The sequence below is a fragment of the Parasteatoda tepidariorum genome, chromosome 1 (assembly GCF_043381705.1).
Source record: "Parasteatoda tepidariorum isolate YZ-2023 chromosome 1, CAS_Ptep_4.0, whole genome shotgun sequence".
In the NCBI taxonomy this organism is placed as follows: Eukaryota; Metazoa; Arthropoda; class Arachnida; order Araneae; family Theridiidae; genus Parasteatoda; species Parasteatoda tepidariorum.
The window spans coordinates 94,123,216-94,137,124 of NC_092204.1; the positions used below are offsets into that span (position 1 = coordinate 94,123,216).

A 13,909-nucleotide genomic window follows, 5' to 3' on the forward strand; every position below is an offset into this window, starting at 1 on the left:
GGTTTAAGCTCACTGTTAGTACTTTTTGCAATGAATTATCAGTTTGCATTCTTCTTGATGGTTTTTTGGCCCATCTATACATAATAATAAAAGCGGCTGTGTGTGTGTCTGTAATCACAATATATTGCCCCAGAAGCCTCGAAACATAATTGTGTTTTGACATAATGAAGAAGTATTTTTTTTCTTTTTCAAAAATTTGGATTAGTTTTTTAGTTATCAGTCATTTTGTAAGAAAATCTATGCTTTTTCGTCTTCAAAGAGCCATATTCAAAAAACTATTAAAAAATGCTTATAAATGTATGCTAATGCGAACCTTACAAATGAAACATTAATTTTCGACAACTTAAACCAATAATATACGAAGGAATTAATAATTTAATTGTAAAGTTCGCATTAGTTTACATTTATTAAAGTGGAGAAAAGTTTAACTTTTGTATTAAAAATGTGGCAACATATTCGATACGTAAATAGAACGCTTCGCTTTGATATATTTGTCGCTGTTCATAATTGTTATAATAAGTTTTTCTTCTTCTTTCCACGCTCTATTTTTTTTTCTTAAGCGAAGACGATAATTTTTGTAGCGATATAGAAATAGAAATTGATACCATAAAAAATTATATAGAAATAGAAATTGATACCATAAAAAATTAATTCGTTTTCGTGTTCTTTTCATGTATTTAGCATTTTAGTTTTTTTTTCTTAAGCGTTGTAGCTATATAATATATAAAATAGGAATTTAATTGTTTTTGAAGGAACGATCACACTTACCTTGGACCTCTTTGGTTTTTCTATTCTTTATTTTAACAGTTTTTATTAAATGTAATTAGTTATTTTCAGAAAGTTTCAGTTTGCAGGTAAGCACCTAGATTTTAATATTGAAGTTTCATGATTTGCTTTCATAGTAATTGTTGTTCTAAAGTATTAAAAAAAGATATTAAGAGATTCTCAAAGAAGAAGGGCCCAAGAAACGTCTGTGGAACGTCAAAGAAGGATGGAACATGACCGAATTTCGACAAGCAATTCTAGAGCCCAAGAAGTATCAGAAAAATGTCAATGAAGATTGGAAGAGGATCGTGTCTCAACTAGCAGTGCTAGGGCCCGAGAAACACCTGAGGAACGTCAAAGAATATTAGAAGAGGTTCGTGTCTCAATTAGCAGTGCTAGGGTCTGAGAAACACCTGAGAAGCGTCAAAGAAGATTGGAAGAGGATCATGTCTCTACTAGCAGTGCTAAGGTCCAAGAAACATAGCGTGGCGGACAGCTGGCCGCCTGAGGCGGCTAGTTATTAATAAAAAAAATAATAATAAGAGAAACAAAATAGTTTTGGTTTATTGAAATGCAGAATTTCACGAGGGGAAAAACAACAATTTAATCCATACATTTTAGTTTTTATAAATAATTTTTTTTTTCTCTGTACAAGTATCTACAATAAAAACAGCTTTTTACAACAAGATAATTTCATATACTGTATGCATGGTATTATGGGATAACAATGGTGATAGATGATTTGATGAGCAATAACAATAACTTAAAAAAATTTGGTTTGAAAACACTAGATATGATTGCTGCTACGGTCCTTGTAATTGAGGTCCAGGCATGTAAAATCCTAATGATATAGACTGAGTGGGTAAAGGTGAGGAGTTCACTTTCAGAGTTCCCCTGCCTCTTGGTGCTGCTAGATATTTAGATGAAAATGCTCTTGCTCCAGTTCTTTGTCCTCTAAAAACTGGACTCTTTTCAGCTGTAACTTAGATAGTACATCATTAATTTAAGAGATATAAAATTTCAAACATTTGGACATAACATTCAAACATAAGTTAGATAAATACACAAATTTACACTATTAGTTACTGATAATGTTTACAATATTGAACAAAATTAAAGAAATGAAAAATAAGTAATTTAGTGTATAATAATTGACTTCTTTAAACTGAACTTGTACGTAACTAAAATGTTTACGAAAAACATGTGATATCAAATGTTTACGATTTAGCAAAATTATATTTTCAGTTTAATAAATTCCTTGTGAATATTTTATTAAAAGTCTAAGATAAATATCAATTGATTCTTAAATTATGATTGTTTAATAGAAAGAAAAAATAACAAAATTATTAATTAGAATTATTTTTTTTAAAATAGCACTGATGATAGTTTCGTGCATCCAGAGAGTAATGAGATTGAATATGTGAAGCTTAAAAAATCAACCCCAATTTTCAAAATTGCACATTTTAAATAGTAAGTTATTCCTACCCATGTATGAATTTTTAATTGGGCAATTACTTTTTGATGTGCTCAATTTACACCTATTCCTGTTCCATGCTGTCTTGCCTACCTTTCTTTCGGTAACTGTCACTACTTATTTGTACAGCGTTTTCAAAATCTCTTTTTGTATCAGATTTAATTAAGACACGCAATTTTCAAACAGTGTATTTTAATATCTTTCTTTTATTTCTAGTATTTTTTTAAGCACGAATGAATCACGCTTTTCCTTTAGTTATTTTTAGCAATTTCTATGCAGGTTTTAAAATCCAGTAATTTTTAATGATTTCAGAGTGCCGACAACTTTATCTTAAATTCACACACTAACTCTGTGCATATTCTCTTGCAAATCCACAAAGTCTAGTCGACAAGACAGTGTTTTGGATTTGTTATTTGTACACTGGCTTTAAAATTGATATTTTTCTAGTATGATAACACTCATTTGAGTAATCACAAAGCAGGAAAGAAAAATTTTATGTACGAATTTCCAAAATGTGGTAGATTTTAGTTCTGATGTAGAAAATAGGGTGAAAATGCTAAAAGCTGCCACAAAATAGGAAAGAATTTGCAAATATGGAAGTAACTAAGTTGTGTAATATCTATAATATTTCAGACACAGGAAATTTTAAGAGTCCATTAAGTATGAAATATATTATGCTAACTGCTATAAACCTATTGTAACTGCAATATTTCCATCGCACTATGAATGACACTATATGACCTTTAAAATAAAATATTTTTCTTATGTTTATTGTATTCTTGAATTCATAATTTTGAATAAAAATAGATATTGAATTTATCCAGTTACAATATAATTTCTAACTAATTTAAAAATCAATTAAGATAAATGAGGCTTATTTCACTACTAAGAAGTAATACTTAATGCTCAAGCAAGTAAAATATCACTTTTGATAGGGATTTTTTTCAGAAACTTTTAAAATTTAGGACATTTTCTAGAATATACAAAAGTCTGGAATTGAATTAAATCAGTTATGGCAATGGTCTAAATTACAAAACTATTATACGATTTAATAATATTACGTCTTTCTGCACCAAGCATTTCTTCTGCACCAAGCATTTCTTCTGCACCAAGCATTTCAGATTCAAGAATAACACATTAAAAAAATTGATTAAGAGATTTAGAGTAATTTTTTTTTTTGCATAACAAGACAGCACACAGTAATGCCCAAATGACAAAGCAGCACATTTTTCATAGCAATTTAGACTTATTTTAAATAAAATAAATGAATCCAAACAACTATACAGCAGACACAATTTGAAATCTGATTCTTACTTGGTTTTGAATTAGAAGCTGTGTATGAGAAGGCTGCTAACGCTGCAGATTTTCCTGCTTGAGCACCAGCTAATTCAGCAGCTGCAGCTGAAAGAACTCCACCTCTTCCTCTACCATTCCCCCTACCACGACCAGAGCCTCTAGGCCTACCCCTACCTCGACCACTTCCCCTCTTTTTCAGAGAACCAGTATTTTCATCATAATTGCCATTACCTATGAAAGGGAAAAAAAAGGGATAAATGATTAATCAATCCAGTCTTTTACAGAATCTCACAAGTTCAAAATATTCGCCTTTTATACACCCAACATTTTTAGAGGTTACTTAAAACTATCTAGTATTAACCTCTCAAATTTAAATCAAGCCTTGTAATGAATAAAAGGAAAAATCGGGACATTTTTCGGACTCTTAAAAAGGGTAGATGAAAATGACTTGCTCTACCCCAAAGGCAAATGTTATCACAAAAGAATAATAAAGTAATTCTTATTTTTAGAATTACCTTATTTGGAATGGAAGGTATTAACAGTTTCCAGCAAAATTTTATTAATGAAGTACTCAACAACCCATTATAGTTTAAGTCAACACATTATTAGATTAAAAAAAAAAAAAAAAACAGTATTAATTGATTAGTATTCCCTCATACTAATATTCAATTCAAACTTATAATACAGTATAAAGCAGGTAGGTACTTTGTTTACGTCGCACTAGAGCTGCAAAATGGGCTATCGACAAAGGTCTGGGAAACATCCCTGAGGATGATCCGAAGACAAACCATCGCAAATTTGATCCTCTGCACAGACGATGGGCTCCCTTGCTTTGGTAGCTCGACGACCTGCTTGCGAAGTTGAGCACTTTAAGATAGAAGACTTTAACGAGGACCGATATCAAATTCGTAATAGAGTTCAAGACTTATTCAAATGAAAACAGTGAATAAGCTTTATTAATAATAATCACTTCCGTAATTCAAGATATAAATAAAAAAAAAGTTACCTAATAGATGCTTACCAAATAACTGCATGGAAAAAGCTACAGGAGTACTAGAGGGACTACTGTCATCAACTACCAAAGTACCTTCACTGCTAGTGTCTTCATAGGCTGGAGGATTACCACTAATAGAATGCTAAAAAGAAAACATCTATGTAACCTCCAAAGTGAAAGTGAATCATTTTAGCAATTTCTTCTCAATGGTTATAAACAGTAATAATAACTCTTAATATTGGAATACATCTAACTTCCTGCGTAGCCAATTGCCAATGTTGCATTAATGAGTGGACATGCAAAAAAACTTATCAAGTATTGTTAGAGATGGAATAAAGGGTTTAGACCTCTTATTATTATAAGCTTTTCAAGTTTTATGAATTTCATTATTCCAAAAGCAATGAAATTCAGTATAGAATTTAAAATTAATAGAAAAATGGATTACAACTCTTTTGAATGCTGTCATCCATTCTGATTACGTACAACAGTAATTACATACATAGTTCACCAGGGCGCATACTAAAAAAGAAATTCCCCCCTCACTTTTCCAGGTAGATACGTGAAAAATTTCAGAATTTTTTAAAAAGTAAATTAGAATCAGAACAACTCTAAACAAGTGTTAATTATTTTTATTTAAAAAAAAAAAAATCAAGTGATTTTTAATTATACCAACTCTGATTAAAAATAATAAATTATTAACAACGATAAACATGATTGAAAAGCATAATAACTCAAAGGAAAATTACTGGGTGGATAATATATGTATATAAATCAAATTTTTGATAGGCACAAAGTTGTAAAAAAAATTATAAAGATATGCTAACTGTTTAAAAATGAAGAAAAATTGCCTTCATTCAATATAAGAATATTAAAAAATAAAGGGAGAACTTAATCAATAAAATAAAGGAACAACTTTTAGAAGAACAAAAAGTCCAATTTTTTTAGCAACTAAAAAAAAAAAAAAATTAAACAAATAATAAAAATATTACACAAATAATGTGTATTTAATTGAGATTAAATCATATTAAAAAAATTAATCATAAATAAGATGGATAAATAGATAGAAAAATCTTAAGTATGATGGTAAAAAGTGAAATTAATAAAAAAAACTTAAAAAAAAAAAAAAAAAAAACTAAGCGAAATTATAATGAACTAAACAAAACCAAATTATATTAAACTAAAGATTTATTAAAATCAACAAATTTACTAATATACTTAATAAAACAATTACTTAATAAATAAACAAAACTTAATAAACAAAAAATATTGAAAAAGATTTTATTCCCCCTTAAGGGAGGAGTAGATTGAATTAATACATACCTCACTGTAAGGACTAGGAGGAATCGAATCCATACTTTGCAGTGAATCTCCATCTTGAATAGGTTCTGACTTTATAAATGCATTTGTCGGTGTATGTAGCCCTTCATCCCTTTTCTTCTTTCGCCCTCTCTAAAAATGCAGAAACACATTCAAAATTCTGAAAATCTTAATCTTTATAATTATCTAGCATTTCAGTAAATAATAAATATTGTTTGACTATTTGCTTTTTAAAATGGTTACTAGAATTCTCAAGAGGCCTATACTCTTGCTATCTTGGATTTCAGGTAAAATTTTTAAAGACAAAACTATTATTCGATAGCACACTACCTTTAAAAAAAAAAGTGGAAAAAAAAGGGGGCTTTTATTAGATTAGGAGAAAGAGAACTAGATACGTTTTACATCTTTTATAGAATTTTCTTCACAACTATTAAGCAATAAAAACATGCAATTTGTGGTTTTGAGTCAGCAATTTATAACTAAATATTTGCCAGTTTTTAGATTTCTTAAAATTTATTACAGTTCAAACTGATGAAAATTAATTTGGATGTTGCTAAAAAATTCTTATATTGTAAATTGCACTAAAAGAATATATTTTTTAAAAAACAGACAAATGTATACTATTTAGACTATTTAACTACCTTTCAAAATTGCAGCTTTGTATTGTTATAATTCTGTCAGAAAAAAAAAAGAGAATATGAAATATCACACACTTGATATTCAAATTGTGATTGGTTGACAACATATATCAAAAGACATTATGAAATAGAGTAAATATTCACTCATCAGTTTATTAGTGAAAATTAAAAAAAAGAAAAGAAAAAAGAAGAGGATTAAAAGCCAGGGGTGATTGTGTCACAGAGTGAAAAACCCTGAAAATTTTATGTGCAAAAAATCGATATCATACATGTTTTATACTTAACATAATTTTTTTCAATAAGATTTAATTAAATTACCTACTAATGATGAATATTACATCTTTATAGTAATTAATCTTAGTTCAGGGGTGATTGTGAGCCCAAGTCAAAATTCTGGAAAATTTCTTGAGTTAAAAAAAAAGTCTAAATTGAAAAAAAAGTTAAGCAAGTTTATTTTTCCTTTTTCTCAATATTTCTTAGTTTACTTAAAATATATTTACAATTTTACACATACCTATACCATTTACACATACCTGGAGAAGTAATTAAAATTTACAAATGTCTTTTTTTCTTGAGTTTATGATTATAACAACTCAAGAAAAAATGGCATAATGTGTCTGTAATGTAGATAACTGGTAGACAAATGTGTAATGTAGACAACTGATAAAAAATTAATATTAATCATGATTATAAGCTTATAAAGTATCTCTCTGGCTCTCCCTTACAAACAAATAAAATAAATTGTGTTTTTAAGTTCCACCTTTGAAAATTTGATTTCCGGAAACTTCTGTGATCAATGATTTTTTTAAACATCTGGACCTTCAATCTCCGGAAACTTCCGGATCACTGTTAGCGAAAAATCCGGAAATCCGGATTTTTTCCGGAGCACAATCAGCCCTGTTAGTTCATACAGGAATCGCGATGTTGGATTTCTTCGTGAATATGAATCGAGAAATTGGATTTTAAAATCGTGTGACTATATTATTTTAAAATTGCATTAATACAAATCGCGATGTAAGATTTTTTAAATCAAGCGAATACGAATCGCAACATGCAACTTTCAAATGAGGTAAATATGAAATTCGATGTTTGATATTCAAACCGTGTGAATATGAATCATGATATTAGCGGATTCCGACGCAGTTTTAAATATTCAAAATGGCGAAAATCAGCCAAACCAAAAGAATCATTTGGCGGATTTCTGCCCATTGGAAGAATAATCACATGTATGCAAGAGTTTCGTTATTGCAAATTAGTGAAAGTTTCCAAATTTGGATTTTAGATTGAGGAATTCCGAAAATATTTCGTCGGATTAGAAGTTTTTGATTAGAGAAAGTCCCAGAACCAACGGTCTCAAGAAACACGAAATTCAGCGACATTCCCAGAAAAATCATATGCCCATGCTCTTAGTTTTTTTAACCACATATTTGAGAAGTCTGATTCCTGCGATTTCGTCACCAATTTTTTTTCCGGCAATTACTGCTACGGATTTCATGATTTTTAATTATTTTTTCAATGTGATGATAATTTGTGACGCAGAAGGAAATAATTTATACCCCCTCCCAAAATGAGAGAATATCACTCATAATATTAGAATAAAAAATTATGCGTTCAATTAAAAAAAAAAAAATCATATATTTTTCTTTTTGTAAATAGCGCTTTAGCATTTCAAATTAGTAACATATATGTTCGTTATTATGAAAAGTATCTTGCAGAAAGATATTAGTGGTAGAGAGTTTTGTCGCAGATAGCTCAAAAAAAGTCTGCCACAGGGCAGTGTAGAAAAATAAAATGAGAAAAAATTAATTCACTATATCAAACAGGCAATATGAAAATTTCAAAAACATCTAAGAAAAAAAAAGATTGTTAACATTTTTTTTATTGATTTTTATTGTTTTAGAATATATATTAGCAGATATATTGCTGCTATAAGTTCTAATTATAATTTAATTAGCAAATTTACATTAGTAATTTAGGGAAAGACAAATTATAGCTTTTTTGAAATGACATTTAAAATATCATACGTAATTTTTGTGGACTTTTCAGAATACAAATAAGAAACAAAGTGAAAATTTATTGCAGTTTGAAAAGTATAGTTACAATTTATTTGTAATAATTTTTGAATTTTAGTTATCTACATTTATAAAAATTTAACTTATTATAAACCGAAATATTTTAGGTATTATAAAAAAAAAATCAGAAATCACGAGTTTGCTAATTACATATCAAGAAAATAACCAGACAGGAAAATATTTTAAATAACATACAGATTTTTTTCAATGCACACTTGCAGAAAGTTATTCTTTCAGCTTATAACAAAGATTTTAATGAAAAATCCTACTTTAATAGGGTTCTTTTAATAAGATCAATGTTATTGTTGGAAATGAAAATTTACTAATTGTTATACCATATAGTACTTTATTTGAAGTACTGTATATTAGATAAATATGCTTGAATTGGTTTATTTATAATTTGACTTGGCATAAAAGACTCCAGTTAGTGTTATAATATGGACAATACAAGCACACATATTTCAGAAGCAATGAAACTTTGTTTTTCTACAGCTTGAAAATAGAAATTCACTTCAGTTTAAAAACTTTCTAGTTGTCATGTAGCTTTTTTTTTTGTTCTCTCTAAAATTTTACAGGTTTTGAGAACAATAAAAATCACACAAAAATAATTTTAAGAAACTCACTTTACTTTCACCAAATGAATCTGGCTTGCGTTTCTTTTCCAGATTAATTTTTTCTAATTGCTTCCTTTCCTCTTGTCTTAATCTAACTACAAGATAGAGATAAAATAAAAAAATATGTCAGGAAAAAAGCATACTTTTAGATAAAAACAATTTTATTATGAATGAATCACAAAAATTAATGCATGTGAAACAAACAATACAAACTTTACAACAGCTTAATATTAAGTGGTGCGTAATGCATATCCGTTAGGCATAGTTTGACTATTCAGATACACTACTTTCCTTTGTTAAAGCTAAAATATAATGCAACCAGAAGATTGAAAAATAACATAGAAAAGAAAATCGAGAAACAAAATAGAGTTAAAATGGAATCTGTGCGAATTGAATGCATTAAGAAATAATGATTCAAATTTGCTATTCAAAATTTTTTATTTTTTAAGAAAAAAAAATTCAGTGTGTTCAGCAGCTCCTGCAGGCCTCAGGTTTTCAACCCAAAATATGCTAAAATAAAACATCTCTAGGAGTACAGAAAAATATCCTTTTCCTGAAAATTGTCGTTTTTTATTTTATTTTTTAGCCTTTTCAAGCAAAAGAAGTTGCCATAGTCGCCTTATGTCAAAAATAGCTGTCTTATAGTAATTTGTAGCAACCCTGAAATTGATTTCGTGTAAGCAAATCTTCAATCTAACAACAAAAATTCCCCCCTTCAATCTAACGATAAATTTATTTAGAAATACATTTAGAATAAATAAAATCTGGGGTAATTGTGACACAAAGCAGGGGTGGGGTGATTGTGAGTCCAAGTCAAAATTCCGGAAAATTTCCTGAATTTGAAAAAAAAAAAAAAAAAAAAAAAAACTGGTATCAATTTATATATCAAGCATGTTTCATATTTATTTTTTTGAACGAGCACTTATAATTAAATTACCTACTGATAAAGAATAACACACCTTTAGACAAACTGATTAAAGAAAAAACTTACTATTTACAAGAATCTGTGATTTAAAATCGTGTAAATATGAATAACAACATTGGATTTTATAGCCGCTGAAATAAAATTGCTATACTGAATTTTAAACTGCTTGAATACGAATCACGATGAATAATTAGCACTTATAATTAAATTACCTACAGATAAAGAATAACACACCTTTAGACAAACTGATTAAAGAAAAAACTTACTATTTACAAGAATCTGTGATTTAAAATCGTGTAAATATGAATAACGACATTGGATTTTATAACTGCTGAAATAAAATTGCTATACTGAATTTTAAACTGCTTGAATACGAATCACGATGCATAATTTTCAGATAGAATTACGAATCATAATTCTTAGTTTTTAAATCACGCACAAATATGAAAATCTATTTTTGATATTACATTCCTATGAATACGTGTCGCAATGTTAGATTTTAAAAATGTATGAATACAAATCAAAACATTGGACTTTAAAAACGCATAAATACAAATCACATGTAAATTTTTAAATTGAGTAAATAGAAGATTGATATTAAAATCATATGATTAAGAATCGCAGATATTACTAGATTCCATCGCAGTTTCGAATGGCGAAAATCTGCCAAACCAAATTGAATAATATCGGAGAATAATGAGGCGGATGAATACAAACTTCTCATTATCCGGATTAAACAAAAGTTTTAAAATTTTGTCGAATTATAAGTTTTTGATTTACAGAAGTCCGCAAACAAACTGTCTTGAGATATGCGGAATTCTGTGACATTCACAGAAAAATCACATACCCTGCTTGTCCCCGGAAGAATGATACGAAAAACCCGGAACTCTGGGGTACACCCAGAATACAATCATCCTTGTAAAATAAATAAAAAAATAAAGAAAAAGAGATGAATATATTTTATCATGTTTTAGAAATTATTCATGTAAAACACACAAAGTATCTCTTCCTTAGTTAAACTTAAATTGTTAAAAAATAGCACAAATTTTTCAGAATGCATTCCTACAACAGGGTGCATAGCAAAACTCTTTAAACAAAAATAAGCACTTTTTAAGCACTATATACATGACAAAATGCAAAAAAATTTTCAAAAACTTTACATGATAATGATAAAATAACCAGTTTCTGACAAAGAACTCTTTTCTTGATTATGTTAGTCATCATAAAAAGATCAAGAGGTTTTTCAGTTTGAAGTCAGAGAGTGGAATTGGAGCTTGAAATTGAGAATATCTTGCAAAATGCAGCAGAGTTGCATATGAGAGTGCAAGAATCTCTCCGAACCCAGTTCAGTAGATGCATATGTGGACTCACAAGTATTTCATCAAACATGCAAAATGATTGGCGCTTTCATACGCTATGGACCGACGGGACGGCAAAAGAGATTGTGGTTGAATGAATTGTGAAAACGTTGAATAAAGCAATGTGAAAAGCACATTTTTGCATAATACGTGGTGAAAATCGATATGGTAAGGGGGGGAAAATATAATTTTCGAAAAAGGAATAAAATAAGCACTTTTAAAAATGCTACATACCATGTACAAGTAGATGATATTTGGATAGACTTCAACATGTTTAATTTTTTGTAATGAAATAATAAATTGTTCAGAATTTAAAAATTAACTTTCATATGTTTAAAAACAAGACAGGATCAACATTAAACAAATAAAATTACTTACATTTCTTTTCTAATTCATCATCATCTAAAAGAAGCGAAACAACTTCTTTAGGTTTCAGTGTATCAGGTTTAAAATTTCCACCACTTATAACCATTCTTTGAATCTGAAATACAACAAGTTAAAAAAGTGTCTTTTGGCAAAGGATTGTTAACTATGGTACTAACTCAATTTTGTCTTATTTTACAAACCTCAGATTTCTCCCTCGCTCTTTGCAATATCCTTTCTTCAATTGAACCTTGGCAAACTAAACGATAAACCGTAACCTGCTTAGTTTGACCCAAACGATGAGCACGATCCATAGCTTGCTGATCAACAGTGGGGTTCCAATCACTATCATAAAATATTACCTATAGACAGAAAAAAAAAAATATTTTTTATATTCAATAAGATGACTTTTAGTAAGCATGGATATCAAATTTCCCCAAACAAGAAATTTTTGCTGCTTAAGCCTAAAATAACTTTTTAAATAAATCTATTTATCTATGTATCAAAGAGAAATAAAGATTTTTACTCATAAGCCTGGAGCCTTTAATTTGTTTTGTAATTTCTTTACCACACATATTTTCCAAATGAATAGCAGGAGGAAAAACTGCTTTTTAAAACCTCTGGATTTTAAAGTTTGGAAAAAAAAGTGGTACTTCAAGTGGATCAGAATGGTCGAAAAGTGACACAAGCGTAAGCATGATATAATTAAATCAAACAATGTAAAGCAAATTTTTGAGGACTTTGAAACCTTTGTTAAGCTTCTAGTTTAATGAAGCATACATGTTAATTTTTTTTGGAATGATGAACTGTCATTAAACAAGTGACATATTTATTTATTAAAATGTTTAACTGATAATTTTGTGTTAAATCTTAAATTCCCCCCCCCTCAATACTCTTCTTTATGCTGTACTATTTACTTATGGTAAACACAGGGTTCATGCTCTACTATAAAAATAAAATTCAAGTACTTTTCAAGGACTTTTTAAGACTTATTATAAAATTCTCAAGGACTTAAATTTTAGTTAAAGATAGACTAAAATTAAACATTTTAAACTAAAATGTTTTGACGATAAATGTTAGTCGATAATAGCAGTACTGAAAAATAAGACTTCCATTGCTCTCTCTTGATTTTGGAAAGTGATCTAAGTAAAAAAAACAAAAAAAAACAAGGGTGATTGGCATCAAGTTGAGAATAAAATTCATGATGCATAAAAACGTCAGGTTTGAATTTTGCATTAAGGCTTATTTTAAGCTAGGTATACAACCTCTGAATAAGCAAAGATTCGGGCAGAAGACGGGGTAGGGGGGAATGTTCTATATAATACTGTGATATCAATTAGATATTTAAAAACAACTCTGCCGGGAGACTTTTATTTAATATTTAAAGTGGCAGAAGCATTTAGACAGTGAAATTTAAATTGTTCTTAAATATAATTTTGAAATTTCGACCACGTTTCTATTTAAGAAAATTAATCAATTATTGGATGTTGCGGCTTAATTATCATTTTAAATTTATTACCAGTCAACCATTTTAAATTGAAACAGTTGCCAACTTTCACCTCAATACCTTCTGATAGATTCTTAGTAACAATTTTGGTCAGTTTGACTTTTTTAATTAACCACTCATACTTGAATTAACTTTTTTTCAGTAGCATCGATCATACGCACTTGACATGGTCACGTGAATATGAATTGCAACGAGTAGTTTTCAAATCGAGTATAAATACGAAAATCGATGTTTGATATCGCAAAATGCGTGAATACGAATAGCGACATTGGATTTTAAACTCGCGGAAAAACTAATTGCGCTAAAAAAACGCTTAAGTACAAATCGCGATATTAGATTTTTAAATTGCTTTAATGGGAATTGCGAGTACGATTTTTGAATCACGCGAAAACGAATTGCAACACCAGGCATTAAAGTGGACAAAAATAAAAAAAGCTGAACTTTTACAACGCAGGTCACTAGGAGGAGGGGGGGGGGGAGTGCTCTATATGATACTGAGATTTATAAAAGCAACTTTTAACTATGCTGGGAGATTTTTATTCAATATTTAAAGTGGCAGAAGCATTTAGACAGTTAACTTTAAATT

General features: G+C 28.9%; 1 protein-coding gene across 2 annotated transcripts in view; it reads right to left on the reverse strand.

Moving 5' to 3' along the window:
* Nucleotides 1-1,304: 1,304 nt before the first annotated feature.
* LOC107441624 (chromatin-remodeling ATPase INO80) overlaps nt 1,305-13,909 on the reverse strand; it is a gene marked incomplete in the record, with an annotated part of 50,826 nt that continues 38,221 nt past the window's right edge. Inside the window, 7 exon segments of one of the 2 annotated variants that reach the window (XM_071184062.1) lie at nt 1,305-1,741; nt 3,554-3,766; nt 4,557-4,671; nt 5,850-5,978; nt 9,180-9,265; nt 11,832-11,934; nt 12,020-12,178. In XM_071184062.1, coding sequence (XP_071040163.1) covers nt 1,569-1,741; nt 3,554-3,766; nt 4,557-4,671; nt 5,850-5,978; nt 9,180-9,265; nt 11,832-11,934; nt 12,020-12,178 — 978 coding nt within the window. 2 annotated transcript variants of the gene reach the window in all.